Consider the following 19,051-nt stretch of genomic DNA (forward strand, 5'->3'; position numbering starts at 1 on the left):
AAGACTCCAAATAGCTTTGTGTCTGTTCAAAGCCACCAGCAAAAATTTGATGGGGTTGAGGTGTGACAATGCAAATCGTACCTACATAATGAACCAACATCAGCTAGTCATTTTTTTCCCCTGACAACTGGCTAAATTTCACCTAAGATCTTGTGTAATCCAGAGTCAAGAGAGGAAGTGATATCAGTGAAAACTGTCATACATAATATCAACATTATCAATTAATTACACTTTTACTGTGTCTTTCCATCAATAATTAACTCTTTCTGCATTGGTGAAAATACCTGGCAAATCAAAAAGATTTGCTGAAAAGAAATGCCCCCAAATTTCACCCACCATGATTTAGATTTTGTCATGTTTGTAATTGTGTTTTTTTTAATTATCTTTAATTGAATGCACATGTCAAATGGCAAGCTTTTTTGGAAACAGCAAACTAACAACTGCCTCAATCAGGTGCAGGCAAACTTTACTCATGGTAAGGTTAGATTGAGATGATTAGACGTTGTGAAATTCACACTGCTTTGCTCACAATGAATAAAGGAGTAATACTAGCCAAAATATTCTATAATATTAGAATAAGAATATAAATATAAGAATTAATAAACTACTCAAAGATCAAATTATTCTATATTTGATTACTTTGTGTGAAAGTCAGAGAAATGTGATGAAAAAAACAAAGCATTTGTTGATAAAACAAATAACACTCTTTTTTCCAAAAATGACTATAAAACAATCTTTATTAACAACTGCAAATTGTATCAAATAGAAGTCTCCTCCCACAAAGCCAGTGATGTTTTTTTCTTGCCACTCAACCAATTAATACTGTATGTACATGCTATTGACAAACATCATCTGATCAAACATCAGATTAGTCGTGGTTGCATTCAACATTTATCTTGCTTATTTTCCATCCATCCATTTTCTTTCGCTTATTCCTGTTAAGGGTCGCAGGGGTAGTAGGTAGGGGAGCCTGTCCCAGCGGCTATGGCAAGAGGTGGGGTATCTTGCTTATTTTGGATGTGTAAATCCACTTATTTGGCCATCTTTTCTTGTGAGAATTGTTTGGTTATTACATGTGTCAAATGACTGTTCTGAAAACATGGAAATAACAATCACAAAGTTTAAAAATAGTTCTACAATTGAAATGTCATATTACGGAGAAGTTACAAAATGTATGTATTTATTTTGGGGTTTTTAAATTCTGATCTTCTGTCTCAAAACTGGTGCTAGAAAAAATACTGATGAGTAGATGGAGAATTATACTGTTCAGCCCAAGTGACTGTCCTTAATTTTTGTATTTTTACCAGAGTGACAGAGGTGGTGATGCTTGAAATGTCATCACAGGGGTTTGCATATTTCTTGTTGCAATAAGAGCATGATCAAAACATCAACGGGGTATGTTTGATTTTAAACACTTATTGCAAAGTAGAGAGTTCAAATAAACATTCCAAAAGCACGCGCTTAATTTTTCCAGTCCCATAACCCCCTGCAGCATGGTCTATCATAGCTGAAATACACCTGGCACATCCAAAAATATGATGTGGCTGTCATTATAGAGATAATAATAATTTGGTAGCAACTACACTAAACATGGGAACCTTGTGGCCTATGCAAAATATTTTGTTATTTTTCTTACATGGCTGGGAACTTATTTCCCTTGTGTAATTTTTGCTCATATGCATGAGGAGATTGTCGTCTAGGCAAATGTGTTGACAGAATCTACACTTATGTGTGTAAAAAAAGTACTTCAAGTACAAATACAGAGTACTTCAAAAGGAATTGAGATACCTCATTCTATCAGAGGCAATGTGAGGCAGCACATCAAAGTTATGGGTAATTATGGTTAGGGTTAGGTGCTAGAACATACTTCAACATTCAGCATACTACATGAAGAGACAAGCTCTTTGGAAAAAAAGAAAAAAGAAAAAGACATATAAAACAAAGGAGAACACATAAGTATCCTGCTTAAATTCTCCTTAGAATTCTCAGAACTGCACACAGCTGTGCTCAGCACAGTTGGAACTATGTAGCTAATAGGAAGACCCACTCCACTTTGGTAATGTGCCAGGTGTATTTTAAGCATTACAAAAGAACAAAACAAGACTGTACAATAAGTTAATAAGCATTATCCACTTCACATTATGCACAAATATCATGCATATGTAGCCACATTGAATACATTTTTCCTTATCCAATCATATAAAATGAATGCATTGATATAAAAATCCAATACATAATCATTATCCTATGAATTAAAATAAACAATCTGTACAAACCATTTGCCTCTTTTCTACTTTTTTGAAATGTTTTCCATGTCTAACAGAATAGGGAAAAAGTATAAAAAATAAATATCCTATGTACAATCACACAAGCCATTCCAAAGTTATCGTCACTGCAATCAGAAAGCAAAAGGCATATTATTAAGTATTAGTGCAGAAAATGTCATTGGTTAAGTTAGAAAAACATGAGCTGCTAGCAACCCATGGTCAACCTCTCCTACTTACTTTGTTCCAACATCCGGGTACAGGTAAGCCATCGTCTCCCTAGAAAAGTACACAAAATGTGTAAAAATCAAAACTAGAGCATCTTGCAGAGATTGACAAGATCATCATGCAGGTATGAAGCAAAATTTAAAACAAAACAAAACAAAAAGCAGTTCACAGAAAAAAGCAGTTAACGGTCATTTTCCATACAAGGAACTTGTTATTTTAAATGAATAACAAAGGTTATTTCTAGGAGTCCACTGTTCTGGAAGATTCTTTCATTACAGTTAGAATCAAACAATAATCAAGCTGAACAGAGAGGGACTTAATGATTCATCAGTGTTATCAATTTGAATAATTAAAGATAAAGACCATACCATAAAGTACCAGAAGGGAAAACAGCTCACCTCCCACTACATTTGATTGCATGTATTTCACAATGTGCTCATATAGTACACTTCACTAATCTGTTTCCTGCTGCATTGGGGAAGTTTTATCTTTGTTGCATTCAATGTTTCATGCATTGTTTGCATAATGCCGATTGTTTTCCCCTCCAGAGGGTGTGGCTTTCTGAGTGTTATATCTCTGTCACTATAAAATTTAAGTCATTTTGATGAATTTGGAAGCAAATCATAAAAGTTTTTTTTGCTTCTTTTTGAAGCAAAAATATTTGAAATAGTGCCAGTTTTATTTTGCACATTCTCCATTTTCTACAAATGACTGTGGGCTGCAAGGATCATGTGTAGTATTAAGAGGCTAAACAAAATAAGAGTAATGATGACTTTGTTATCAAAATGACTTTTTTGTTTCTATTTAAAAGAACATTAAAGTATGATTAAAGAAAATTTCAGTGATAGAAAAATGTATTTGTATTATAATATTTCTAAAATGAGTTTTTACACCTGTATTTCTAATCAAGAGATCATAGTTTATAGGAGTACAATACACAAATAAGACCATCACAGAGAGGATTTTCATTTAATGAGGTACATAAATTCGGAAGTAAATTTGAAGGCTGTTTCAGTTGATTGTTCATTTTTTTAATGTTTTCTCAGTAATGTCAGAATATCCCATACAGTATATGGGCATGCTCTGTGCATGCGTAAAGCTTGGTTGAGGATGTTTAACTGCTCATTTTTATAGTTAACCACCATACAATGGCTCCTAGAAAATGTAATGTAATCTTTTGTAAAGAGGCCAGCACCAGGCAAAGTGGAAAGAGTTGCTTTTCCCAGATAACCTAAAGAAAAATACAGAGTGTATTTTTTTTGTTTTCGTTTTGTTCACAGCACTTCACACAGGACTGTTTTTATCACCTTGGCCAGTACAAAGCTGAATTAGCAGCTAGCCTGAAGCTTAAGATTTATTTTGTGTTAACAATAGGACAATATGTGTTGTAATAAACATTCTCTACTTACTCTGAACTCTGCACTGGCAAAATGAGAAGAGGGTGCTTGACAGTGCTCAGTAACCCTTTGGAAGTTCTTGAAACGGTGACCAATTGGTTATTTATATTTACATTAGCTTTCCCTGCTCATGTTTAACAACTACAGAGACATTCAAGCTAGCAGCAAAGTTAAATTTCATTCTCCCATGTAAAGACTGAAACAAGAATATTTCTCTCTAGTGCAATGTCAGTCCATCAGATCAAACTCCTGGCCAGCAGATATTGCTGGTATACTATATCTGCTTTCAGCTTTTATGTTCCCCAAAAAATCAAATTCACCTTCAACTACAGCCCCAGACAGGGCCACCAAGATTAGACCATTGTCTGCAATATGTCAGTTCCTTTGCACATATACTGGAGATGTAGAACACGCAGCGATTAGTTTGCCCTCCATTTTCTGACTAGACAGGATGTCACTTACATCAGCATCCAGCTTGCTTGTACCACCTGCAGCTCCGAATGTGAAATTTGCACATTAAGACTTTGAGTCACATCACCAAGTATAAATTCCCTTCTATTTGCATTGTTACACTGAACCTGTATGTAATCTCTGCATGCATTTGGTCAATGTATCTTATAATAACAATGTATGACTAATGAACAATGGCAGACCAATGAGCAAATTATATAGAGTAATTTCATGATATCAGAGTGACATCTGGGGTTCAAGAATGCAGTGTTTAGAAGTTGATTTAAGACCTTTCAAAGTTGCACTACATAAACAACTATAGTAGGTATTCCATAATGGACCATGGTAATAAGTAACTGACAAGACACAACTTTAAAGGACAATTCTGGTGCAAAACGAACCTAAGGTGTGTTCGTGTATTATTAGGATTTCGAACGATTGCAGAGATTTGTTTTTACAGCATCCAAATGTAACCCTGTTTTTGTGCATACCGCTAATTAGCTCCCGATGCGGGTTGTGGGGCAGTGGGTAAACAGACAAACCATAACAATAACAAAAACTCAAAATAGCAAAATGCCTCGGTGGTAATATAAGTAGAGCCTCTACATGTAAACAGAAGCACTGAGAACTTTTAAAGTGTATGGAGAGTCTATTAAAAAGATAAGGTCATAAGGACAGTATATAGCTCAGGCCATCTTAGGAAACTAGGCACTGCCAGTCAAATGTTGAATGCTATGCAACTTGAACTGAAAAGTCACATGGAATCTGTTTTAATTTCACATTTATTTATTAATTTTCTCAAATGTGAAATTGCTAAACAATGAGCCACACAAGATTCCATGTGAATGAAATGCCACGGTAAAGGGCATTGAGTCCAGCTAAGGTAAAAAGTCGCTGTATAAAAATTAGACCATTTACCATACTATTAGATATATTTAAATATTGACGGAGAATCTACATGTGCTTGACCAGCTGTCTACGGGGGACAAAAAAACTCATGCACAACATGCAACATGGGGATTGTGAGACTTGGAGTACTTTTCCATAAAGTTCCCACTGTGCCGCTCAACCTGTGATATTCTACTGTCTTGAAGATGGAAATACTGGTGCACCATGCAAGAGATGACAGAGAAAACAGGGGAGTATAAATTTAATGCTTCAACATATCAAGGCATTATATATTGATTGATTAGGATTATTTAATTTGTTATAATGATCTTAATTATTTATTGACAGAATTGACAAGTTAGTTTGATGAAGTCAAGTGCATTTCCTCTTGAAGGAAAGGCTTTATAATTGCAGTACAGCAGTAGTAGGACAATAGTAATTGCAAGTTTTGTCTTGTTACTATATTAGTCAAACTCATTATTAATAGCAGTGAATACCTTTTAATCCCCATCCAAGCATGCAAATGCTGAAGTGTAGCAAAAGGCATACTGGGAAAAGTGAAGGGAAAGAGAGAACACCATACCACAGGGCAAGGGGCATCCAGCCCATCCAGGCCTGGCAAGCCTGGTTCACCTTTCTCGCCTTTAAAGCCTCGGAAACCCTGTTTGTGAAATCAGCCATTTAAAAACTAGTTTTACAGCTCATAAGCTGCAGGCGGGTGCTCATCCTGGACCAATGAGGGCAGTTAATCCACTGGGCGACTGGATTCAAGTTTACCCAAACATGCAGGCAACCTAAGACTGACAGGAACTTGGCTTACCAAGATTCGTTTGGAAAGTTTTTTGAGGGAATTGTGCCTAGGACATATATTTCTTCATGTCAAGAGAAACCCGGAAGCAGGGGGTTCTGAAATCTAATAAGAATGTCTCCACAGCTTTTCTGAGTCTAATTTTGAGGAGATATGGTTTCAAGTCAGTGTGGAACTCTTGTCCATTGTGTTTTAACATTAAGAATAGTGCAGCACAGCTGAGGAGGTGTCTGAAAATCCAAGTCTCATAATCTGTTACTGACAATTATCATCAAGGGCTGCCAGGTTCCTGTCTCATTCCTGGGAAAAAAAGAGATTCCTCAGGCAGAGTGCTGGTCTGTAGTCCATTTAAGTATTTTTTTCCATTGATATTAATTCATTTAATTTGAACATTTTGACCAGACTCTCCCTGAGGTTAATTAGAATCAAAGAATCCTAGAGCCAAAAGGAAGGTGTTTAAAAAAAAAAAAAAAAAAGCTTTATGGGAAATTATATTTTGAGGTACTCCTTCCTTTTGGCCCTTGGCTACACATTGTACTACTGACATACCAAAGGACAGGGGGCATCTAATCCAGGTGCTCCTTGGTCTCCCTTATCCCCTTTGGCCCCCCTGTTGCCTTTCTTGCCCCTCTCTCCCTGCAAACAACAGTGTATTAAAAATGACAAACTTAATTCCTCCTTGTCAAGCCACATTCAAAGTAAATGTCTGTTGTAACATTTTATCTTTTGAGTCGTGATGCACAAATTGCTGTTCATTGTGATTAAACGCAGATTGTACAAATCAATTTTTGTACAAACTACACCCATTAGTTGGGTGGACAGGTGCAGCTTCAATGTTTTTTTTTTTTAGATTTAATAATGAATTGTACTTCAGGAGGGGGATCATGTGGAGGTATCTACAGAGCAAACATTTTGATTGGCTATGTATTTCTTCTTAAAGTAATATCTCACAAACTAGACTCTCATGTCCTGCTCAGCATTATGTAAGGTACTGTAGAAGAGTAGTGACATTTCCAAGCATGTGGATGTGTGGGTGTAGGTCAGAAATTGGATAACATAAATCCTTCAGATTGGTGGCGTGTGAATGATTTATACATACACGCTGATTCAGATCATGCTAATCTTTGCATCACTTTTAGTCTAAATATGCCTTCCATACAAAATGATAACTTGAGAATTCAATAAATGATATTTCATTACAGGGGTTTTGTACTTTTTGCTGTTTTAATGAAATATAATTCAAAAAGCATATTAAATCAAAAATTTAGTGCTGAGACATGGTAAGCAGGTGGAGCTCAGGAAGAGGGACTAGAGCCAGTGCATTGGTGAGCGGGCTTCATTTGAATGTAGACTTAAGTAGACCTACAGCAGCAGTGAGTTAGGAAATTGTCAGAATTCCTTCAAATGCTTCTACATTATAATGGTAAATGTCTGCTGAACATAATATTAAATAGTTTTAATATTTTAAGAGTTTTAAATAATGTACAGGGCACTGTCAAACATACATGTTTCTTATAGCCAATCCAGTCATTTTCACATGAGGTTTCTTGCCTTAGGAGTATTTCTAAAGAAGTCGTATGAATATTATTAAATATCATCAATATTAAATATTATGATGAATACAATCAAAATGTAGCCAGGGTCATCTCTCTCTCTCTTCACCACGCATGGCTTTGTTGCTGAATCATGGCAGCTGGAGCTGATAGCGACCATTCCGAACAATGCTTGTGACTTAACAAGAAGCGCTGCAACACATTTTAAGCTCATCCCAGAAGCTGTTCGATTAATGCAGTCTCACCCCCTATTTGTCAAAGAACGACGTTTGGTCAAGTCCCCCTGTGTCCAAAGGCAACATTGAGGGTACCCTTTCGGCGTCAACGTAGATGAAAACGTAGATAGCAAATTCAGCATTGTTGGATGTTGACGAAAGGGAATTTCCATGCAAACAAGTTGATGTCATGGTGATAACCGGTTCCTAACCCTAACCACTACCCTCACCCTAAAACTAACCCTAACAACACAAAGAATAGTCGATAAATAAGCAAATAGGACCAGACAGAAAAGGAAGTTGTAAGATAGAGCAGATCGAGCCAGACAAGAACTCCAAACATGAGTGAATCCAGTCATTTTTCTAAATAAAACACAATGTGCCAATTGCAGAAAAAGACAGAAAAGAACCAAATTTACTTTACTATAGATGCCTATGACAGACAACATAGACCAAGGGAAAAACCCTCAGGTTCAGGTTTCAGAAGAATTTGAGCAAGATAGAAGATCCAGGCAGGCCAATGTAATGCATCTGAAATGCTCCTAATGGAACAGGCACCTGTATGGAGGACTGATACCAACAGCATTGTAGGAAAAATGTGACAGAAAAGGATTATTATTTACTATGTCTGGCCCTCACACTGGTAGCGGTAAGAGTGCACAGCCTGCTGGGTAAGTCTTACATGTTTGGACCATGATGGATGTTGTTTATATTGTCCTTCCCGACAACTTCCTAAGTCCAGTGACAGCATTTTAGACAAATTGCATTCTGCTTGCCCCGTTTTGAACAGTACAATGGAAGAGACTTTCTGTGAGCAGCAGCTTCCTTGCTTCCAGTCCTCAAAATAGTACTTTACCATGACAGAGTGAGTAAAAGATCATTGTTGATAACAAAAGGTGGAGGGACTTAGTAACTTGGTGATTAATTGGTTAACTATGCAAGGTCATCATTCCCCACGAGAACTAACAGAAACAACCCTCCCCTTTCTCTAGCTCCTGTCATTCTGAGAATGAGAGCTACAAGAACTATAATTAATTGTGGTCATACTTATAGCGTTGCTAGATATATGGTGAAGATTTTAAAAGATAAAAATATTGAGTAGCCTGATGTGGTAGGCTTGGATTAGCAATGCAGTTAATGAGGCTAGTGGGGCTGTAATTTTTGAGGAAATACAGGCAATTTCACACCAAAAAGTTTATATTTTACAAAAATGTATCTTATAATAAGAAGTACATGAATGCAAAAACACAGAATTGGATTGCAAAATGCTTTTTCCATTTCAGTATGTTCTTAAAATTATGTTGACCTATAAAACTAAGTTGTTATTTAGCATATTCTCTATGGATGAGAGCCATGGTTTGTGAGTATTTTTGGCTAGTTTAGTCATGAGAATATATTTCAGTAGAAAATACAAAAATATGACTTAAAATCAAATATTTTTTTAATTAGACCAAAGAAAGACATCATCAATAGAACACCTGCTCACCAAGGCTATAAAGCAAGAGATAACACTCTGTGTATGGGGTCAGACAAATGCAAGCTCTTGGACTGCAATGCTCTCCCAGTGCTGTCTTTAATTGTGCAGCTGATGATGTGATGATGATTAATGTTTTATATCTATTTAGAGTTGGCTGGTTGTTGGAGGGCCCAAGGTCGCCCCCCCCCCCCCATAGTGATCTTTTGAATTTTCTTTTCAAACGATAATTTAAAAAAAAAAGAACATAAGAGGGGCGGCATGGCTTCGAGGTGCAGTGGCCGTCTTGCAACTGAAGGGTCGCTGGCTCAATCCTCACTTGACATGAACAAGATACTGAGGCCCTATTTGCTCCTGATGGCTCTGACAGACCGGCGACCCATCCAGGGTGCCTCTCACCTAATGTCAGCTGGGATAGGCTCCATCCCCCGCAACCTTTCATAAGTGCTATAGAAAATGGATGGATGAATGAATAACAATAACTACTACGTCTAAAGCTAATAAAAACATATTTTAAGATTTGGAGCATTCAAAATACATGGTAACATCCACCATGGACAGGTCGCCAGTCCATCGCAGGGACAACACATATAGACAGACAACCATTCACACTCACAATCATACCTATGGTCAATTTAGAGTATCCAATTAGCCTAGTCCCCAAATGCATGTCTTTGGACGGTGGGAAGAAGCCGGAGTACCCGGAGAGAACCCAGGCAGGCACGGGGAGAACATGCAAACCCGAGCCGGGACTCGAGCATGGTAACATATAATATATGAAATGTAAGTCATTGCATTTGAGGAAAAAAACAGCTTCCTGCTCATCCCGTCTCTCATTGCCATGTCAGAGCAGCAGTACTGCCAATTGTTGACTGTTTATGGTATTAGTTATGCATGTTTCAAACTGCATGTCAAAGAACCCCCAAAAACAAAAAATGGAACTAAATCATACTCATATGTGTTACTAACTCGTCTTCTTCTCCGGAGCCTTTGTGCCTCCCCACATTCCAGATCCCGCGTGCTGCTGAAGGAGGCTACAGACCTGAAGGGGCTCAAGCAGCCACCCTTAGCACCACCTGTTCACGTCCCCGACTGTCCATCAGTCTCTTCCCTTTCTCTCTATTTTTATCTCTGTCCCTCTCTTTCCTTCTGTATATCTGTCTTCCTCCATTATCTGTCTTTGTCTCTTGTCTCTTTCCCCCCAACCGGTCAAAGCAGAAGGCCATCCCCTTTGAGCCTGGAATGTTTTTGTCCCCACTGTTGCAGGTTTTGCTTGCTCATGGGCAATTGTTGGTTGTAAATTCATTCATCGGTACTAGACTTGATCTACCTGTAAAGTGTCATGAGATAACTTTTGTTGTGATTTGGCACTAGACAAATAAAATTTACTTGACTTGATAGGGCACATTAGCGCTGTATTTGTTATGAAGTGCTGTTGTGGGTTTGATTCCCATTGGTGTCACTTTCAAAATTTTTTGTCTTCATAATATGTTTGTATGTGTGTCTTCATTTTTTAATGGTACTTGAGAGCTGAATATTTCAAATTGCACTGGTTAGTATTAAATTGTTGAGTGGTTACTGAAGCTAAGTAAATATGGTAGCAGCAGCCCCTTCTGGAATATTTTGGCCACTGTAGATATTCATCCAGAGTCCCACTAAGAGATTTTTTATACTGTGTACCACTTTGACAGAGTTGGTGCCTCACCTTTGAATCTGTGCAGCCCTCTACATTTATTTGAAGTAGTTCTTTCTCATGATAATATTATGACAAAGACATTTTGACAGCTATAGGAGAGCATTTCTTGCCACTTTGAGGATTGGGGTAAAGCGTCAGGGATGGAGGGACTACATGGGGGCTTGCAAGGGAGATGTACTTTTTAGTAGGAATGGGAGGAGAAAAGAGGATGTGTAAGAGAAGGAAGATTAACCCAGGACTACATTAGAATGCAGGAGGAACAAGAACAGGAAGCCAAGTTTTGTGAGAGGGAGAGAGGACAACCCTTGCGATAAAAAGAGCCACAGGGCAAGGTGGAGGGAAGGAAAGGGGATAGGAAGACCTGCGGAAACAAAGGAAGATAGGACAAAGAGTAAAAACACAAAAAATATCCCATAGCTTTATATTCGACACCCTCAACTGGACAGTCACTTGCAGCTTAATTTGGATTGGTTTTAAGCAGTACTCTGCCTGGTTGAGTGAATGAAGTAGCTCAATAATATAAAATTGCTGCTTTTCCAATAGACATTAGTTGAGTGTGTTGAATGAGCTTATGAAATGTGAAGACTTAAAAGAAGGGAGTGGAAATATTAAAAGTCACATGTTAATTGGAGGGAAACAAACATTATTTTACAGCTAGGGAATATGGACATATCAAACAGCCTCTCAAATACATTGTAATCAAAAGATACAAGATAGAAGTACATTTCGCTCTAAAATTATTTTTTGCATGTTTTTTGGCCATTCCATGCTAAATCAGTTAATAATCACAAATAATGATAATGATAACTGCCAGTTTGTTTTATTGAGATGAGATACCTTATTGCTACATTAGTGAACAGGCAGTTTGCCTAGCTTTGTGTAAAGAACATGGTGAACATGGTTTAAAATGGTTTAACACAGCTCCGCCCAATGTAAAAACACATGCTTAACATGCAGGAAATAGTATGTGTTGGAAATAATTTTTCTTCTACTGTTTAACCAACCCCTATGCACTTCAGCTCTCATATAGATGAACTGAACAATACTGGCATATTAATTCGAAGTAAGCGGGAATGATAGGGCCTTTGCCACATATTACTGACATGGAAATGCAGTTAATTACAAAACATACACCATGAAACATCACTTGGGACCAATTTTTATTACAAAATGTTGACCCCCCCCAATACTTTTGTACACATCGCAATTTTGTGAGATGGCACAGTAGAGGCTTATTGTTTCTAATGTTGCACAGAGCCTTGATTGAGCATGAGAAATTGACTTAAGTTTTGTGTTAAAAGGAGTTATTGTTAAGCTGTGCAACATAGAGATCATATGTGAAAATTGGGCAGCTTGGCCTTACAGCCCAGAGGTTTGTTTCAATTTTTTTCAAATGTTGATCTATATCAATAGAATATGCTCAAGTCAGGGAACACATATATAAACCTTTTGAGTATGCAATATACAATGTTAAAAAGATCTAAGCACAAAAAAAGGAGACATGACCTCTCCAAAATCACTAAACTTTTTCGTTCTCTTTGGTTAGCTGTTTTTGTTTGTTTGTAAGTGCATCTCCATCTGATGGTTCAATATAAAGCAACTGTAAAATGAATACCTTTAAATTATATCTTGATGCCGTTACTCAGAATGATTTTTAATCAAAATACACTGAGTCATTAAACTTTCTTTTCACGTGTACTTTCAAAGATAGCTTCCAGTTTATTCAGCTCTTTCATTTACACTTCTTGAGAATAAATTTAAAGCCCTCACAACGCACCACAGATGACCTTTGATGGCCCCACACTGCAGTTTTAAACAATAATGGCAAGTTTAAGTGGGGCGACTGACACTACTACACTTTTCCTCATTTTATGTCAAAAATAATGTATAATGTTCATATAAAACATGGCCAAAGCTTCAAATAATTTGATAAACACTTGCAAGTAATATGAGCAACAGTCTCTCACTCTGACTTTGCCAAACTTTTGTTTTACAAGTTTTTTTCCCCCTACTTTCTACTTGTTTCCATTGACTACAGGTAAGTTGTCCCTTTGCAGCATTCTAAAAGTTCATTAGTAATCAGAGGAAAGCATGCTTTTTGGGAGGAGACCTTAAAGCGACAGATGCCAAAACAAACTTTATCAGATAGATAATGAACTAAGGGGCTAAAGAAATGGCTTTTATGTGAAAATTAAGATTGGAAATTGTGAAAAATGCAAAGTTAATTTAGAGGAGTCCAAGGACAAAAAACACATAAAGGTGAAAGTGAGAATAACAGGTCCTTTTAAAAATGCTCAAAAACCAACAGTTTACTTTGTTAGATATGAAGCACAAGCCCTCAAAACAAGGTGTAGTTCAGCAGGAATTTGGGAGAGAGAGTTGGTGTGTGTATTCCCCTGTTGTATTGTTATACACAGAAAACAATACAGATTATATCTTACCCGGGTTCCTTTGAGTCCTTGTGGTCCAACTAAACCCTGTAAAAAAAATAAGAAATGACCCCGTCCTCTTATTCATTTCAGTGAAGCAGAACAGAGAACAAAAAAATTGCATTATAAGAAAAAAACTTGCTTGTCACATACTGCATACACAAACACAATTTCCTGGTATGAAATAAGTAATAATAATGGATTAACTAATGTTTGTGTGTTTGTTTGTGTGTGTGTGAGACTTCATATTCTTCGATCATGTCCAAATGAAGAGAGTGAAAGAAATTACTAAATACATCAGATTGTGAATATTGGAATCGTGTGCTGATACTGTTATTCACATCAGATATTGGAAATCCATATACCAACCCTAATTTCCTTCCATAGGTTGTCCATGAACCCGCCATGACATAACATAGCTCATGTCACTGATTGATACATAATGTTCAATTAAATTGCTTTACAATTCATTACAGTTTATGAATGTGTGTGTAATTTGTCCTTTTATAATTACAGGTGGCTTTTGGATGATGATGTAACCATAAAATTAATACCAACAAAATCATTAATGGTGATAATTTCAAAGAAAAAATAGCTCTGGTATTGGAATCAGTATTGGAATCGGATGATGAGCGTCAGAATTCTGCACTGATTAAAATGTGGATCACATCAACACAATAAAATACTGATTTAATTTTACCATTGTTGGATCATATGTTATTACATTATTATTTTGCTGTGAGGATGTGATCCACATTTCTTCAGTGCCAGACAACAGCAAAATAATGATGTAATTTTACCATTGTGAGATCATACGTAATTACAACTGTTGCTCAGCAATAATTTGGCCATGCAAGTGCATCCAAGCGATCAGGTATTTTGAGTAGTCATAGGAAGAAGCAGGAAGTGGAGGAAGAAAATGCAATACAATGCAATCATTAAACCTTGAAATTGTTGTGTCTGGTCTAATTCACACAAGATTATGCCTGGGCAGGGATTAGGATGTTTATTCGATGTCAACTGTAGTAACTGTAATTTGTAAGAGAACTAAAAAATAATGACCACAATCAAGCAAACTGACGTGATATATGACATAGTTATCCAAAATAAGGGATACAGAATGAAAAGCTGTTTACAACCATGATTGAGGGGAAACTCTTTCACGGACACAGTCGGAAGGAGCCTATGCTCAAACTTTTAGATCATCAGAGAGCTGCTCTGCCTCTTGAACTAAATGCTACCTTTATGTGAAATGTGAATGATAGGAGATTTCAACCTAATGTCAAAAAATCAGTTATCAAAAGTGAATTCACAGAAATGCTTGAAATTTGTCTTCAAATGAATAAATTCTTAAAAAAAAATGATGTTTAAATACGCTCTACTTTCTAAATATTCTGTATGATGGAAGGGACAATGACTTTCTCCTATTATCCAGCTAGAACCCTTTCTCCCAGGATGCAGGGTGACTTGTGGTTCCGAGAGCCTCTAAAAGTAGAAAGGGAGCCAGAGCCTTCAGCTATCAAGCTCACCTCCAGTGGAACCGTCTACCAGTTTCAATCCAGGATGCAGACACCCTCTCTACCTTTAAGAGCAGACTTAAGACCTTCCTTTTTGATCAGGCTTATAGTTAGGGCTGCTTAGGCTAGCCTAACCTATGGCAGCATATCTAAAGATGCTGCTATAGGCGTAGACTGCCAGAGGATCTCCCATGGTGCACTGGGCTTCTCTCTCCTTCTCTCTTTCCTCTCTGTCCTTCTATATGTCGTACATAAATCATACTCATATGTGTTACTAACTCGTCTTCTACTCTGGAGCCTTTGGGCTCCCCGCATCCCAGATCCCGGGTGCTGCTGGAGGAGGCTACAGACCTGAAGAGACAGCAGCCACCCTCAGCACCACCTGCTCACGTCCCCGTCTGTCCATCAGTCTCTTCCCTTTCTCTCTCTCTCTTTATCTCTGTCCCTCTCTTTCCTTCTGTATATCTGTCTTCCTCCATGATCTGTCTTTGTCTCTGTCCCACTCTCCTGCTCTCTTTACCCCAACCGGTCAAAGCAGAAGGCCGTCCCCATTGAGCCTGGAGCTGCTCCAAGTTCCTGCCTGTTAAAAGTAAGGTTTTTGACGCTGCTGTTGCCTGAGGTGCATGAAAATTGTTGGGTGTAAATTCATTGAAGAAGTGTGGTACTAGACCTGCTGTACTTGCAAAGTGTCATGAGGTAACTTTTGTTGTGATTTAGCGCAATACAAAAAGTGACTTGACTTTTTCATTTGGTATAGGTATAAGTTAAGACAGCAAATATTTTGAGAAGCCCATCACATATATTCAATTATTTGAGACAAACAGTATATGTTGACAAGATTGTACAAATCTAACAACTCAAAATTCCAAAACATTATTTTGTATTTAAAATTTATACGGCGATCTATCTAAGTGACCAACTTACAGGGATTCCCTGAGGGCCGATTGGTCCTGGTAATCCTGCATCTCCCTTTTCACCCTGCAGTTACAACAGAACTTTTTAATTCTTCTCTATAAACTGCTAATAAAAAAAACACATTTTTCTGAATGCCTGCAGAACACACACACACAGATACTGTACTCACTCTATCTCCCTTTGGTCCTGCAGGTCCTGGAACACCTGCTGGTCCTATTACACCCTTCAAAATAAAATAAATAAATAAATAAATAAATACAAGCTGTACATAAATATAAACAGAATACAGGAATAAAAAAATGCAAAGACAAAATCAATAATCATTCTTATGGAGTTGAATTGGTTACACCAAATCTTATGTAAAGATCCATTTATATCAAATTATATTAACATACAAAACTTGTTGAACTGCTGTTCAAGTAGTATAAATAGTTAGAATAAATAAAAATACCCACAGTTGGAGTTCTATTTCTGAGTAGCAGTCAGGACTGAAGAGAAAGACTTTGCATTCAGACATATTCAGTCAGTGCTTGTGCTGTATGGAATACAGTATCTAAGTGTTGTAAATGCAACATGCAGCATGGGCATCTCCACATGCGTGTTTGAATAATTAACTTTTGGCTTTGCAGCCTGCTGCTGGCATAACGTAACTCTTGCAGAAGACTGTTGGGACGGGACTGAAGATTTACCCTGTCTCTGTCTCTAATGTGAGACACAATAGAAAATTCCCTGCACTGAATGGTAATCTTATTTCAAATTTATTAAACTTATTATTTCAAATAGAGCAGGCATGTCCACAAGAAGTCCCTAAATAGTCTAAATATTAACCTGTAATGAAACAAATGAATCAAAAAATGTCAAATTGGTTATTTTTGCAGTCGACTTTTAATTTTTTTGACTATCAATTTATCTAAAATGAATATTGGTCAAATCAAAAAAGACGAAATTACAATGCACAAAAGGATTTTGTCCAAAGCAAATATACTTAAATACAAACAACTGCCTGCAATTGTGTCTTGGGATGACGTATGTGAGGAGGAAGATGCCAAGATTGCATTTGGAAAGTTCATATAGGTTATTGGTGCTGCTATAGTTTCAATGAGAGAGTCCCCTTTCTCAAGTCTAAGAAATTTCGTGAGGATTTCAATAAGCCATGGTTTGCAACTGAATTACTGAATAAATTAAGGAAAAAAGAAAAAACTTTCCAGAAAATATATTTCTAATCCTTCTCCTCTATAAATCTTATAGAAATACTTTAAATTCATTCGATTATATCTGTAAAGAAGCAAATAAAAAAAAAAAAATGCACGTTATTCAAAAGACATTAAGGCAACTTGAGGCAAATGAAAAACCATTAATCAGTTTCTAATAAGGAAAAGATCTTGTACAGATGGTGAGAAGGATCATGCAACATTTATACTCAAATGAAATTATGTATGAACACCAATATGGTTTTTGAAAAAAATCCTTCTACAAATATGACACTTCTTCACTTGATTGACAAGATTACCTCTCCTCAAACTAAAAATGAATTAATTTATAGTATTTTTATAGACTTGTCTAAGGCGTTTGATACTGTTAATCATTCTATTTTATTAGAAAAATGCATAAATATGGCTTTCATGATCTTACATGTACATGGCTGAGTTACTATTTATCTGATCAAAAGCAGCTTGTTTGTGTCAAAGGTTGCAATTCTAACTTGGCTGGACCAATCTGTGGGGTACTGCAGGGTTCTATTCTTGGATCTTTATTATATCTAATCATATTAATGACATGGCAATTGTTTCAAATCTTATTTCTCCAATTACATATGCAGATGACACTACCTTGATTCTTTCTCATTCCAATTTTAATATTCTGATGAAAGAGGCAAATGTTGGCTTAGCAACATCCGCCACTTGGTTTAAATTAAACAAATTGTCATTAAATGTTAAAAAATCCAATTTTATTTTTTGAAGTAAAAAGTTCTATTCTAAAGATTTATGAAAATTAAAATTGAGTCTACAGAGATTTTTAGAGTTACTTCAACTAGATTCTTGGGAATTTTGTTCATGAAAAACTTATGTGGAAAGATCAAGCAGACTGGGTTTGCAAAAAACGAATAAATCAATTGGGATAATATGGAGGGTTAGTCATTATTATAGTTTAATTTATCCGTATCTCTCTTATTGTAATATAGTTTGGGCAAGTACATTTCCTACAACCCTTCACAAAATTATTGTCCTTCAGAAACGCTTTGTTAAAATTGCAACTTGTTCTGAATCGTATTCTGCATCAAATCCTGTATTCAAAGAGCTTGAAATGCTCACTATTTATTTCATTTAAGAGACATATAAAAACAGAGGAAATATTCCTGAGCACTTCATGTGCTAATTTAAAGTAAATACACAGTTCATTCTTATGCAACTGAGGCAAATCTGCAAATCGTCACCCTCCTCAATTTTGATCTAAGCAAGCTCAATTTTCCATGCACTATAGGAATGTTAAACTGTGGAGTAATATTTTCTATATAATTTGTAAAAGTGCCATGTTACAGTAGAGAGCCCCTGAATGACAAGTGCATCCTCAGAACCCAATCCTGAACAGTCCTGTTGTCACAGAGCTCTCATTGGAAGAAAATAAGACAAGACAAGCATAAGAGGTGGCAAAAGAGAGTTGAAAGGACAAGCAGACATGACAGACATCAAGCAAGCTAGCGAGGTGGAGGAGGAAGATGATGTAGAAAGAAAAGGAAAAGGGGGACCGGAACATGACTTGCGCCACTCACCACTGGACCCGGTCTGCCGTCTAACCCATGAGCCCCCTGTATAGCGTTGTAAACAGTTACAGAGTAGAGGTGATGGGGAAGAAGGTGGGAGGAAGGTGGGGTAGGGGATTGGGATGGGGAGGTGATGGGGGTGAGTGAAGCTGTGACTCAAGTGACTTCAATAACACATTCAAGTGATGACAAAATCAGACGTGAGTGAGGTGTTGGAGTGAGAGATAGTAATGATCAGTAACTCCCTCAAGTTGTCATAGTTGAATGAGAATAACTCAATGGCCATGTTGTTGCTGTTGATGCTGCTCTGTAGTGTGACTGTTTATGTTCACTAAGATGCTAAATTCACATTCACAGATAAAGGTGAACAGCACACGGTATTCACTGCTAAGGTGGAAGCACTTAAATACATAATTTAGCCTGCTGAGGATGACAGGTATTTTAGGGCATTCTCTC

The 19,051-nt window shown here is 37.0% G+C and overlaps 1 protein-coding gene across 1 annotated transcript in view; it reads right to left on the reverse strand.

Moving 5' to 3' along the window:
• Positions 1-711: 711 nt before the first annotated feature.
• LOC147247690 (uncharacterized) overlaps positions 712-19,051 on the reverse strand; it is a 68,314-nt gene continuing 49,974 nt past the window's right edge. Inside the window, exons 29-34 of the mRNA XM_086180644.1 lie at positions 16,004-16,057; positions 15,844-15,897; positions 13,415-13,450; positions 6,585-6,671; positions 2,505-2,543; positions 712-2,392 (exon numbers count right to left, since the gene is read on the reverse strand). Coding sequence (XP_086036770.1) covers positions 2,390-2,392; positions 2,505-2,543; positions 6,585-6,671; positions 13,415-13,450; positions 15,844-15,897; positions 16,004-16,057 — 273 coding nt within the window. The 3' untranslated portion in view covers positions 712-2,389. The remainder of the gene's footprint in view (positions 2,393-2,504; positions 2,544-6,584; positions 6,672-13,414; positions 13,451-15,843; positions 15,898-16,003; positions 16,058-19,051) is intronic.

The sequence above is a fragment of the Aulostomus chinensis genome, chromosome 16 (genome assembly GCF_037954235.1).
Source record: "Aulostomus chinensis isolate RoL2024-O1b breed Wild chromosome 16, RoL_Achi_v1.0, whole genome shotgun sequence".
Lineage (NCBI taxonomy): Eukaryota > Metazoa > Chordata > Actinopteri > Syngnathiformes > Aulostomidae > Aulostomus > Aulostomus chinensis.